Source organism: Lacerta agilis, chromosome 8 (assembly GCF_009819535.1).
Source record: "Lacerta agilis isolate rLacAgi1 chromosome 8, rLacAgi1.pri, whole genome shotgun sequence".
Classification (NCBI taxonomy): domain Eukaryota; kingdom Metazoa; phylum Chordata; class Lepidosauria; order Squamata; family Lacertidae; genus Lacerta; species Lacerta agilis.
Window position 1 is genome coordinate 66,621,968 of NC_046319.1, and position 13,701 is coordinate 66,635,668.

The 13,701-nt window shown below is 42.8% G+C and overlaps 1 protein-coding gene across 1 annotated transcript in view; it reads left to right on the forward strand.

Annotated features, from left to right (window-relative positions):
- The window catches only part of SCMH1 (Scm polycomb group protein homolog 1), a 47,049-nt gene that overhangs the window by 14,521 nt on the left and 18,827 nt on the right, over positions 1-13,701 (forward strand). The window contains 6 exon segments of the mRNA XM_033158021.1: positions 4,206-4,276; positions 6,609-6,761; positions 6,763-6,814; positions 6,817-6,843; positions 7,616-7,705; positions 9,001-9,243. Coding sequence (XP_033013912.1) covers positions 4,206-4,276; positions 6,609-6,761; positions 6,763-6,814; positions 6,817-6,843; positions 7,616-7,705; positions 9,001-9,243 — 636 coding nt within the window.

Consider the following 13,701-nt stretch of genomic DNA (forward strand, 5'->3'; position numbering starts at 1 on the left):
TATTTGATAATTCGGTATCTGTTTGCATCTTCTTTATTAGCATACATGATTATGCTGTAATTGCAGTGGAGCCCTTTTCTGCAATTCATGTATTCATGCAGCACAGGTATATAGGACTGGTTCACGTATACATGTATGTCTCTGGTTGGTTTGGAACTGAACATACAGAGTAACTCCATCAAGAAGCAGTGTGTCTGAAGTGATACAAAATCTTTGACTTTTGGTGGATTTAGGATAGCTTACCATTCAGATGTGGAGGTCTCCATTTGATGTTGCAATTATCATGTGGAACATGGCATATGTGAACCAGCCTAAAGAGAGGGGTTTTCTTTGGGTGCTCTGCAACTACATGGAATCTCGCTGCCCAAGATCATCATCAATGTCTGGCATCTAAGGCATTGAAACACACACAGTTCAAAACCTAGATTTCAATGAATATCAGCAGCGGAATCCCTCAGTGACAAAAGGCTAACTTGAGGCTAACTTTGAAGACACAGACAAGTCATTTTGTTGTTGTTCAGTCGTTCAGTCGTGTCCGACTCTTCGTGACCCCATGGACCAGAGCACGCCAGGCACGCCTATCCTTCACTGCCTCTCGCAGTTTGGCCAAACTCATGTTAGTAGCTTCGAGAACACTGTCCAACCATCTCATCCTCTGTCGTCCCCTTCTCCTTGTGCCCTCCATCTTTCCCAACATCAGGGTCTTTTCTAGGGAGTCTTCTCTTCTCATGAGGTGGCCAAAGTACTGGAGCCTCAACTTCAGGATCTGTCCTTCTAGTGAGCACTCAGGGCTGATTTCTTTGAGAATGGATAGGTTAGATCTTCTTGCAGTCCATGGGACTCTCAAGAGTCTCCTCCAGCACCATAATTCAAAACAGACAAGTCATAGAGCTCCTAATTAATTTGCTGGTTATTGTGGCTTCACTCTGCTTTGTCCAAAGGCAGTAGTTCTGTCACGGTGGCACTGTTTTCAGTATAATCACTGTGGTGTGTTTCTGCTACCAGTGTACCTCTGCATGCATGCTGCCTTTCTGTATAAATGTGATTAAACTCAGTGAGTTACACTTCAGTGTTTCTGTGCTCAAACTCCTATGAGCATTCACAATCTTTCAGTCCCATGCAAGAGCATGTGCAGAATGTGTGGCTTCTGAGGAAATAAAGGCAGCAGCAAAAAAAACACAGCAACTAACAGCACCAACAAAAATCAGTTTAAAAGTACCAGCTGAACAGGTCTAGAGACCACATGATTAGCAAGTTAAAATGGCTACACCAGCTGTGCCAATTTTCCTAATTGGCTTTGCCAGTGTACCATCCCACTGCCATGATAAAGAATTAGTATTTTGTTCCTTTATTTCTCTGGTAATTATCAACAGAGGGGATTGTTATTGCCTGGTGAAAATCTAGTTTGCCTGAATGAGTAATAATATGAGTTATAAATTGCCTCAAATCTAGGTGCTTTCCAAAAATTAAAAGCATGAGTCATCCTCTGCCTGCAGTCTTACAATCTCTTGAGATAAGAAGGGTGATAAATAAGGCAGAAAATGAAGTTGAAGGAAGAAATGGAGGGAAATCACTAGCTTATCTTGTACAGGCAATCTTTTTGGCTAACAGCTCACAGTTAATGCCAACCTGGGACACTCTTGGATCAGTGAATAACAAAATAAAGTTTAGCAAATGCAAACCCATTATCACTGTGTGGGGAAGAAAGCCCTTGACTTTTTAAAAATCAGATTAGTTGATTAGCAGGTAATTTGAAAAACCTCTGCCTGAGAAGAAGAAGAAGAAGAAGAAGAGTTTGGATTTGATATCCCGCTTTTCACTACCCGAAGGAGTCTCAAAGCGGCTAACATTCTCCTTTGCCTTCCTCCCCCACAACAAACACTCTGTGAGGTGAGTGGGGCTGAGAGACTTTAAAGAAGTGTGACTAGCCCAAGGTCACCCAGCAGCTGCATGTGGAGGAGCGGAGATGCGAACCCGGTTCCCCAGATTACGAGTCCACCACTCTTAACCACTACACCACACTGGCCAGAGAACTGTTTTCAGGCAGAGTAGACAATACAGTGGACGCTTGGGTTGCGAACGCGATCCGTGCGGGAGACACGTTCGCAACCCGCAGCATCCATAACCCGCAGTGTCGCATCTGCGCATGCGTGGGTTGCGATTTAGCACTTCTGCGCATGCAAAAAGCGTGATTTAGCAGTTCTGTGCATGCGCGAGTGCTGAAACCTGGAAGTAACCCGTTTCGGTGCTTCCGGGTTTGGCGCGGTGCACAACCCGAAAACATGCAACCTGAAGCGGCCATAACCCGAGGTCTGACTACTGGACTACGTATATAGATCAGGGGTTGTCAACCTGGTCCCTACCGCCCACTAGTGGCCGCTTCAGGATTCTAGGTGGGCAGTAGGGGGTTCTACGGCACTAACTGAATCCTCCTTCCATTGAGCACTGGTGGGCAGTAAGGAAATTTTACCATCAAGAAAGATGCATTAGTGGGCCGTAGGTATAAAAAGGTTGACTATAGATAGACAAATGGTCTGGCCTGTTATAAAGTAGCTTCCTTTCCTGTGTATCAGCTGTTCTGCGTAGTGAGTCACTGTAACATTAATGTACAATTGCTTTCTTCCATTAAATTAACTTTGCTCTCATCTCATAGTATGCCACCCTCCATGTGGCTCAGTGTGAACAAGTTCTCAAGAAAAAAGGGGACCTATACAAAATAAGATGGACAGTTTATCAAAATACCATGAGGCTACCATATGAAACAAAATAGCATTCTGCTAATTGTTTAGTGGGCTAAAAACAGGTTTTCTGCATTGTAAAGACATGTTCTCGTTGTACTGTGGTGCTGCATGCCAGAGATGGGCCAATACTAAATGTAAAGAAATAAAAGGGATTTGTTTCTTTGGTTTCTTTACCTAGGAATTGCTGGCAGGTGAAATGTGGGCATAATCTGTCTACAGTAGTGTGGCATGTGCAAGCAGTTTAAAAAGCTATTATGCCACTTGGAGGCCAGTTACTGTGTAAGACACACAGATAAAGCCTGCAATCTTGAATACACTCGCTTGAAAGATAGGGCCCTAAATTGGTAGACTTCACTTTTTACAAAACATGTTTAGGATTGCATGTAAGAATCCTAGCATTTAAAATAAAAAAGAAAGGATCCCCCTATGACTCTGTACTGTATTTGTTCTGTTGCATCTAAATAACCAGAAGACCTCTGTTTTCATTGTATTGGGCAATAAAAAGGAAAGAAGCTAGTTGTGTGTGTCAAGTTCCCTCCCTCTCAATCCTTAACATCTAGTTGCTGTGTTCACTGTTCTGACATCTGCGTGGCATTCATTTCCTTGACACTGGCTGCAGCAGCCAATGATATATGGAGGTTGTTCGAATAATGCCAGGGCCCTGAGTAAGTTATGAAGAATTTGAACTTTACATTAAAAAGTGGAAAAGGGAAGGAATTTGACTCTTGGCTGCTATTTTGGACTGGAGTTTCCTGTTCCATGTAACATGTAGCTGTGCCCTCTCCAGCTTGGCTGACTGACTTTGTCAGCTACTAAGTGTATGAGTCATCTTGAGGTCTCTTTGGCTTCTTAGGGCATGGAGAAAACCTTAAGAATGTTGAGAGAATAATGTAAAAGTGCTGCATGCAGTTCTACAACTGAAGCAAATGAACCATTTGTCAGCTGCTGTGTGTGCTTGTGGGAGATGGAGCAAGATATAACTGCAGTTATATCACTGGTCTTCAATTGGGGGATTGAAACCCACTAGTGGGTTTGTGTCCTGATCCAAGCTAGGTCACACAGAAGTACTAGCACCATGCAAATGTATGGTAAAGGGTGCTTGTTTAAGTTAAAAGTGGGTCCTGGGTCTGAACAGCTTGAAGATACCTGCAACACATGAATAACCTGTACATAGACTAGGTTTTCAGGTACAAAGCTTTTGTGGTTGACTTTAGACTTAATATAAGTTTCTCTACCATAGTTGGTAATTCCGTACTCTCAGTCCAAACAATTCATTGCTTGCAATTCATTGTGATCATTTGAACTTGACATTGTTATCATTGTGCAATTCATTGTGATCAGCTCCTCTGACTAATAGCTAATACATTTAAAGGTATTTCATTAAGGTTCTTATAAAGACTGATCATTTTCCAGAATTATTCTCAAAAGTTCCATTGCAGTCATTTTTTTTCCTCCTTTACACAGGTCACTTTGCCTGGGATAGATACTTGAAAGAGACATGCTCCATCCCTGCTCCTGCCCATTGCTTCAAGCAGGTAATGGAGCATTCCATGTTGTAAAAGAGTTGGGATGAAGGGGTCAGCTTCTAGACAGCTCATGGACAAGTGTGGAATAAACTCCTGCACCTTCTCTTTGTGGGGGAAGAGCAACCGATGCAGGTACCCGGTTGTAAATTATATAACAGAACAGAGCTTTTTAAATAAAGGTGCGGTCACCTGATCTTTAAGATTGGTGAAATAGCTCAGGAACCTTTGTTCACAGGTAGGTTTGAACAAGAACATTAGATTTCTCCCTGCTTGGACTATGTATGTATCTGGATCATTGCATTTGCTGACATTAGTTTCCTTTAGGTCTAAAGTTAAAATAATATAATTTCTTCTTAATGTTTGTTGTAGTTCCTTGAGTTATGAGATGATTGTATGGGCATCATCTTTGGCTAAATTTTTAAGATGCTTTCTAATGAAAGTGTCTGCCTTGTAGGTGAAGCCTAGACAATTTTGAAGGCAGCATAGTGCCTGGGTTTGATTTACTAACAAATTGGGTTGATAGGAAATGGAGGTTCAAGAGTACAGTAGGAATCTAGTTTTGGGCCATTCCATTGTCACGGGTGGGACACTTTGACCATGTTTTTTGGTATTCACACATGTGTAAAATGTAAATATACATAAAAATTAACAACCAAAATTTAAACTATGTTCTTAATAAGATACTGAACATTTTACAATTTTTAAATTATTTTTATGGATATTTTTTTGACAATTTTATTAAATGTTAAAAGTGTTGTCACGGGTGGGACAAAAAAAGGGACATGGAGCTTGAGATAAGTTGATTTATGGAAAAACTCTGTGAGTTGGGACTTGAATCAATGATAAACTCAGCATATCTGTTTAAAACAATGTTTATTGGTTACAACTATGGCAATCAGGAATTAAGTTTAAGAAATTTAACGATACAAAATTAAGGAAAAAATGCTGTCACGGGTGGGACAATCATCAGAAAACCTTTAACTTGAAAACTTCCTGTGAAGACTACGTGGGTGGACTTTTTGAAAAGAAGTCCATAAAATAAACTTCTTTTGTCTTTAGCTTTTAAAAAATGGTATAGACTGCACGTTGGAATCTTCCTCACCAAAGTCCAGCGCTCATCTAGCATTCTTATCAGGCTCATTTTTCACGGAATGGCCCTTTTAAGTATTGTTGAATGCAATAAAAACTAAGCCAAGTTTTAAGTACCGTTGAATGCAGGCTATCCCAGGTTTAGTCCTTGACATGTCCAATTAAATTGGATTAAGAAGGAGATAATTTGAAAGAACTCTGTCTGATAGCCAGATGCGTCAGCTTGCCTGTGCAATCTAGGGGGCTGGTGATGTGCTAACATCACTTGTGCAATGTGCATGCCGCACAGTGTGCAAGGTGCTGATGTGCTGACACAGCTTGCACAAGTGATGCAAATATTGATGGGACCCAGTCCCCTCCTTGAAAATTTCAGGGGGACCTTATCCCGTCTGCCCCTTCTAGATGGCACCCCTGTTGATAGCCCAAAAAAAACTACTAAGGCAGCCAAAAGACCTTTTGGCACCTTAACAGCCAACAGATTTTATTATGGCATAAGATTTTGTGAACTGAAGCCACTTTGTCAGGTGCAAGATGCAGAACTGCTGCCAGTCAAAGTAAGCAATAGTGGGCTAGATGGACGCAGAAAAGTCAGCTTCCAATGACCCCAAGAGTGCTTGATCAAGGAGATAAGCATAGTGCTGTGAGTTGTGCAAGCTTCAGGGTTAACCAACATTAACAAAGCATGAAGGTTGGCTTGAGCTCATTTAGATTTTTTAATATACATAAACTTCTTAATCAAAAAGTTCTCTAAGCAATGTACTGTACATAAAACAATATAAAACAATTATCAACAATCCACAGATAAAATCAACAAAATTTTAATAGGAAATATTAAATTATATGTCTGGATAGACTTGTTTAACTAAAAAGGGTTTTAGCAGGCATCTTGAACTGTATGGCAAAGGTGCCTGCCAAATGTTAATTCTGAAATACAGGTGCTGCCACAGTGAAGACTTTCCATTTCTCTTGAAAGAGTGGTGTTTATTTCAAAAGCCAAAAACAAGGGGAAAGAAGAGAATTTTGGAATTTAGTGGCAGTAAGTGAAGGTTTTGAGGGCGAATTTTAGCATGTTGATGACTGAATTTCTTTCACTTGTCCTTACCCATGTTTCTCTTTCATTGCCTACTGTGACATCCAGTTCTATATGCTCTTGGCATTCAGGTGCTGGGAACAATTCGGGGAATAAGGAGGAGGTTTGGGAGGGAAGAAAATGTATCACTCAAGTCACGCTTGAAAGCCTTGTTCTCCTCAGTCGTACAACCCACCTTCCAATGAATTCAAGATCAGCATGAAGCTAGAAGCCCAGGACCCCAGAAACACCACTTCCACTTGTATTGCTACTGTGGTGGGATTGACAGGTGCCCGTCTCCGATTGCGCCTGGATGGCAGTGATAATAAGAATGACCTTTTGGCGTCTGGTGGATTCTGCAGAAATCCAGCCTATCGGCAACTGTGAAAGAATGGAGGGATGTTGCAGCCTCCTTTAGGTGAGTTGAAACCTTGTTTGCCCCGAGGCTGCATTTATGCTATAATCATGTCTTCTAGATTCCAAGTGATCAAAGAGCTTTGGAATTGCAGTAAACTGCGATATGACATCTGAATATATGAAATGCTCTGGAGAAGGGAGGCTTACTTAGAGGTATCTACTGTGTGCTCCACTCATGTTTCTTCCCTGCCTGGTTTCCTCTAGGCACTTGTTACTGACCACGGGTAGCCATACTAGTGGCTCTGCATCTCTGAATTAAGAGCAGATTTAAATGTGCAGAAGGACCGTAATACACTCTTCTGTACAAGTGTGCCTGAGGCTGTACAGGGCAGATCACTTGTTTTAACTGTAGTTCACTGTCAAAAGTGACACAGCTGAAGTTTTCAGGAAAGTTCTTCTAATTTCCCAGCAGAATGGGTCCACAATGGATTACAAATAAGAGGGTTGTGTTAGCTGTGATGTCATGATTAAGCCCACTATAAAACACCAGTTCACATTCTTAAAATACTATTGCAGTTATTTCCAAGTTGCATTTATTTATGTTACCTATTAGAAAATCTTGGTATATTCAAATAGTAGCATCAACAAAAAGTCCAGCCAATCATATGTTGCAAACTAAGCTTCCTTAGACTCTTCAAGAGAAATATTCCTTGATTTTCAGTACATTTGCTAAATGTTATGATTAAGACATCAAGGTACCTTCATGATGGAAGGATGGACAGAACTGAAAGCTCCTGCTAAGCTTTTTATGGCCTCCACCTCTGTTGTTGCAGGGTTTCGACTGAATGCTTCCTCTTGGCCCATGTTTCTCCTGAAGACTCTGAATGGAGCAGAAATGGCGCCTGTTAGGATTTTCCACAAGGGTATGGCCATCATCGTTCCCTATTCTGAAAACAATGTAGCTGGGTTTGATGTGCTTATGAGTTTGGTTCTCCATTTGTCTGGAAGGAGTGGGGGTGAGGCTTTGTTCCATTCTGGGAAGACATACCTCCTCATTAACAGTATTCCTGTTCAGGGAGGGGTGAATATAGATAGCAAGATGGGCACACTTAATAACTTTACAAGTGGGGGGGGGGGTATGTTGGCCAAAGAGGTAAGTCACAGAGGGATTGGGTCTAGTCGAGAAGGCAAAGTGGGATCGATTCAGGGCAGGAGCAAGATGGGATAAGAACAATATGGACATGAGCCACAGATGGAAAGTAGGGATGTGAAAAGGCAACATTGAAAATTATATTTGTGGAGAGTAAAAGGGAGAAAATAATTCAGCAAACGTGTGGCAGCGAGCATCACAAGGTGTATAGGCAGAGTACCAAGGTTGACAGGATGGTGTAGGGGGCCAGAACTCTCAATGTCCCCATTTAGACATAACATTGAACCCTGGTTGTTTTTATACTGGGTGTAATCTTTACCTGGTCACTGTAATGCAGGGGTGGGAATATGTGTGCATTCTAGAAGTTATTGGGGATCCCATCTCTTTCCCAGCTAGCATGACCAGTGGTCGGGGATGTTAGGATTTGTAGTACAGCAATATCTGGAGGACCTGAGGTTCCAGTGAACCAGGTTAAATGTGTGATGCACAGAGTGCTACTCCTGCTACTACATTGTCATATGTGCTTCCCCCACCCCCCAGTAGTGTTCCATACAGCCCTCCTTTGTTATCCTTAACCAACCCATTTTTTGGTTGTTGTTTCAAATTTTTATTGAACAAATTTAGCAATACAATTATCAATCAATACAATCGGTAACCAACCCTTAATCAGGGTAACTTGACTTGGACTTAGGAAAGACAAGTGTGTGAACTGCAGTTAGCAACTTCCTGGATTAAGCTCCCAATTTGAGAAGCTAGGTTGACAGCACAAAATGAATGAAGGTACTATTGTTTGAACATAGAATTTAACCTGGTTTAAGAAAAATAAGCCAAAATTCAACATTGCATTTGAACTTGGCCTGTGATGCAATTAAGTTGTTTTGTAAATCAGCCCACCAGTAGCTTTTATTCGATTTCTTGTGCAGCAGCTGCTGGGAAACAATGGCTAATGGGTGCACTACTAAGTGAGCAGAGTAGGTCTGTAAAGTAAGCTGTGTGTGTACAGGCACACATATGCATATTAATTGAGTTGCATCTAATCCTTTTTTCATGTCCCTTCCCCCTCCTAGGAGCCACCATCTCCATCCCAGAATTTCTTTAAGATGGGAATGAAACTAGAGGCTGTAGATAGGAAAAACCCACATTTCATCTGCCCTGCCACCATTGGTGAGGTGCGGGGTTCTGAGGTCCTCATCACTTTTGATGGCTGGAGGGGAGCCTTTGATTACTGGTGCCGTTACGATTCTCGTGACATCTTTCCAGTTGGTTGGTGTTCACTGACTGGCGACAACTTGCAGCCCCCTGGAACAAAAGGTAAGAGTCCTATCAAAGTATTACTGCATTTCACCCCTGAAATGGGTAATAGTTAGCTATGGGCTGGCAACATATCATTGTGCATATATCTTTGATGGAGAGTTATGTATTTCGGTTTACATGGTTTTTAAAAAGTGAGCTAATATTTTGTTTGTGTTGTCTTTTGCACTCTCTGTTGTGGTATTGGATTCTGTGGACATTATCAAATGGGATGCTTTGAAATTTTCCAGTATAGTCATGTTGTGGTAGAAGCTACATCCAGCACATAAATATTTTGCCATGTCTCTGTGCTTTCTCTCTCTTTAAGCATATTGCAGCTTATGTTCTCCATAGATACTTCTCGTTAAGGCTGGCTCCTCACAGCAGCTTTCCATAATATTGATTGTGCATTACTGCAGTAGACTTGAGTTTTGAAGCAATAGTTTACAAATTTGGCTTGGCTCAATCAACCATTGTTTGTGGCAGCTATCAGCCTATCCCCTCATCCTCTTAAAACATGCAGAGAACATAGGCAGGGTGCATGTGTCTTGCATTACACTGCACTTTGGAGAGGCAGAAGTAGTGCAGATATCTTCCTGCTGTCCTCCAAGTCTTTGGGCAGACATGTGGGGGGAGGCTGGTCAAATGAGCTTCAGAGAAAGCTGAAGCTTCTCTTGGGTTATCTGCAATTTCAGATAACTTGGGGGAGAAGATCTGTGTGCTGTTGATGCCCCAACAAGGCAGGTGTGAGTGATGGCAGAGGGCTGAGCATTCTTTCCAGGGGATTTGTGGAATCTGGCTGGAAGCATGCCCAAAAAGGATTGTACAGGACCATGCATAACTATCTTCTTGTTCTATGCTGTCTTTACCAACCCTGATAATCCCATTAACTGTTCAGACTAGAGAATGCTAACATAGGAATTGACCCTACAGTTACTTGTGCTTGTCAACTCAACTGAACCAGAAGTTCAGGGGTGTCTCTTCTCTTCCAAACTGAGCAGTGCTTCAAGAAAAATGCAGCTCTTTGTATATCAATGAGCTCTGTTTTAATTGTAGAAATGCATCTGGTATCAGTTGAAAGGTGTGCTCAATGTTGCTTTGTTACTGTTTCCCCCTCTTGATTTATTCTGGGTTTCTAAGGGAATATCTACTCCAGAGGTGGGAACTGAATCTGGGTGGTGGGTCAGACATGGCTGGTGGGTCAATCCTGTGGAAAAATGTGCAGCCTGCAAAGTGCTCCACAAAAATACTTGATTGTTTATCAGGTCTTGCAGAGTCTTTGCACAGTGCTTTGTGATCGTCCACAAGACCTGACAATTAAAGACCACATTGCAGAGCCCTTGCTTGGCGTGTCACAAGACCTGATGATCAGCAGATTGTCAGGTCTCCTGAAGCCCCGTGCTGAGCAGTCTGCAAAACCTATCAGTTGATGATCTCCGGCGGGGCTAGGGACAAAGGTGAGAGCTGTTTCCTGGTTCTGCTGGATCTCTCAGCGGGCTTTGACACCATCGACCATAACATCCTTCTGGACCGTCTAGAGGGGTTGGGAGCTGGGGGCACTGTTATACAGTGGTTCCGCTCCTTCCTCCTGGGCCGTGGTTCAGAAAGTGGTGGTGGGGGATGAGTGTTCAGACCCCTGGGCTCTCACTTGTGGGGTGCCTCAGGGTTCTGTCCTCTCCCCCATGCTCTTTAATATCTATATGAAGCCGCTGGGAGAGATCATCAGGGGGTTTGGGCTGGGTGTTCATCGATATGCAGATGACACCCAGCTCTACCTCTCTTTTAAATCAGAACCAGTGAAGGCGGTGAAGGTCCTGTGTGAGTGCCTGGAGGCTGTTGGAGGATGGATGGCGGCTAACAGATTGAGGTTGAATCCTGACAAGACAGAAGTACTGTTTTTGGGGGACAGGAGGCGGGCAGGTGTGGGGGACTCCCTGGGCCTGAATGGGGTAACTGTGCCCCTGAAGGACCAGGTGCGTAGCCTGGGAGTCATTTTGGACTCACAGCTGTCCATGGAAGCGCAGGTTAATTCTGTGTCCAGGGCAGCTGTCTACCAGCTCCATCTGGTGCGCAGGCTGAGACCCTACCTGCCCGCAGACTGTCTTGCTCTGGTTATCTCCCGCTTGGACTACTGCAATGCGCTCTACATGGGGCTACCTTTGAAAGTGACCCGGAAACTGCAATTAATCCAGAATGTGGCAGCTAGACTGGTGACTGGGAGTGGCCGCCGGGACCACATAACACCGGTCCTGAGAGATCTGCATTGGCTCCCAGTACATTTCCGAGCACAATTCAAAGTGTTGGTGTTGACCTTTAAAGCCCTAAACGGCCTTGGTCCTGTATACCTGAAGGAGCGTCTCCACCCCCATCATTCAGCCCGGACACTGAGATCCAGCACCGAGGGCCTTCTGGCGGTTCCCTCACTGCGAGAAGCAAAGCTACAGGGAACCAGACAGAGGGCCTTCTCGGTAGTGGCACCCGCCTTGTGGAACGCCCTCCCATCAGGGGTCAGAGAGATAAACAACTACCTGTCATTTAGAAAATACCTGAAGGCAGCCCTGTTTAGGGAAGCTTTTAATTTGTGACTTTGTATTGTATTTTAGTGTTTGTTGGAGGCCGCCCAGAGTGGCCGGGGAGACCCAGCCAGATGGGCGGGGTATAAATAAATTTATTATTATTATTATTATTATTATTCTTATTATTATTATTATTATTATGCAAAGTCCTGCAAAAGGGCTGCAAACCCCTTTTGACTATACGTATCCCATACCAGAAGTTGGATGACGTTGGGTGTAGGGCAGGTGGTTGTAGTTTGGCCAAAATGGCCTTGCAGACCAAATGGGAAGGCCTGATGGGCCTTATTAGGGCTGGTGGTTCTCCACTTCTACATCCTTTCCCAGACCATGGCAGTTTCTGGATCATGGAACCCAGCATACTACCAATGGCTACTCCACAGTCAGAGGCAGTATGCTTCTGAATGCAAGCTGCTAGAAACAGCAGGAGGGGAGAGTGCTCTGGGGCTCAGGTCCTGCTTTCCAAAGGCATCTTGTTGACCACTGAGAAAATGAGCCATTGGCTTGATCCAGCAGATTCTTATTATGTTCTTATGGAGAACATTTATTTCCTGTATGCTAGGGCTACTTCAAATCCACATATGACTCCTCTCAAAGCTTCAATCATTGCTGTAAGAACTAATATTCCAGTAACTAAGATATTAAAAATATAATGGCTAGAAAGCAAGATGTGTACTCATGGGTTCTGTAGATATGTACTTAATTTAACTACTGTATTTAGGTTCTCAGCCCATCCCAATAAATTGACTTGGATGTAAAAAACAAAAACACCTCTGGAGTATTTTGCTTCTTTAGCACTAGAGGGAGCAGAGTATCCACCTACGGTATCTTCCGCTCACAGGAGCCACCAACTTCAGATACATACCTATAGGCTGCATTCAGGTGTGGGATTTATTACATTAGTTTTACTGATTATAATGCTAGTGCTTCTGTTCTGGATCCTGGTGTTCCTTTTATACTGCATTGCCTGTTGCATTATGGAACTGTGGCTATATTTCATGCTATATTTCATTCACACAAGTATGTGTGGTGTGTCACAACTAATATCGCCACTCTCCCAATTTTTCTGTGCATATGCGCTTCTGTTCCCTTATGATTCATTATGTAGTATGCCAAAATAACTGACAAAATTTCATTACATGAGCGGTGGGGCATGATCTCTAAAAACTGCAGGAATCTTTCAACTCAAAATCCCCATGATATTCCAGGTTGCCAGGATTGCAAGTAGATTTTTTTTCCTGGAAACAATTAATTAATATGGAAATGAATGCTAAACATGGGCTAGATTTCTAGAAGTGACTTTTACATTGTGTGAAAGATCATAGAAAATGCAATATTTAACAGGTAAGGAAAGATCAAGAAGATGGAGTAAGGTGTTGTTTGAATACAGTCATAATGTTGGCAAGTAGATAACTTTCTGTATCATCTAGGTGGAGGCTTTTATGTCCAGGGCCAATGTGTAAGTCTTTGTGATCCTAATTCCTGATCGTGTGTGCTTGTGTATTTGCATGTGTGTTATAATAACTATTAGGTTCTCCATTTAAGAAAATTCTGAAATTTCTGGAAAGTAAGGATTTTACTAAGTCCATGTAGTTTCATCCTTGCTTCTGTCATCTGGTGGTACATATCATTTATTGGTACATGGCAAGGCGCTTGCTAAATATTTAGAACATAGTCTTCTCTGACATTTAGGAGAATATTTGAAACCATTGGATCCCTTCAGAAAATGATCCCAGTTATCCTTCTTCTCTCTTAATATGTAGCTACTTTTGTCGGGTGGTCATTTTCAGAAAGAAGGGAGTCTGTCAAGCCAACACCTCAATACTGCACCCATCTTTCAAAGTGGCCCATTATGGCAGCTGATGGCCCCCTTGCACCCCTCCTGCATTGGCAGCTCTGGGCCTCA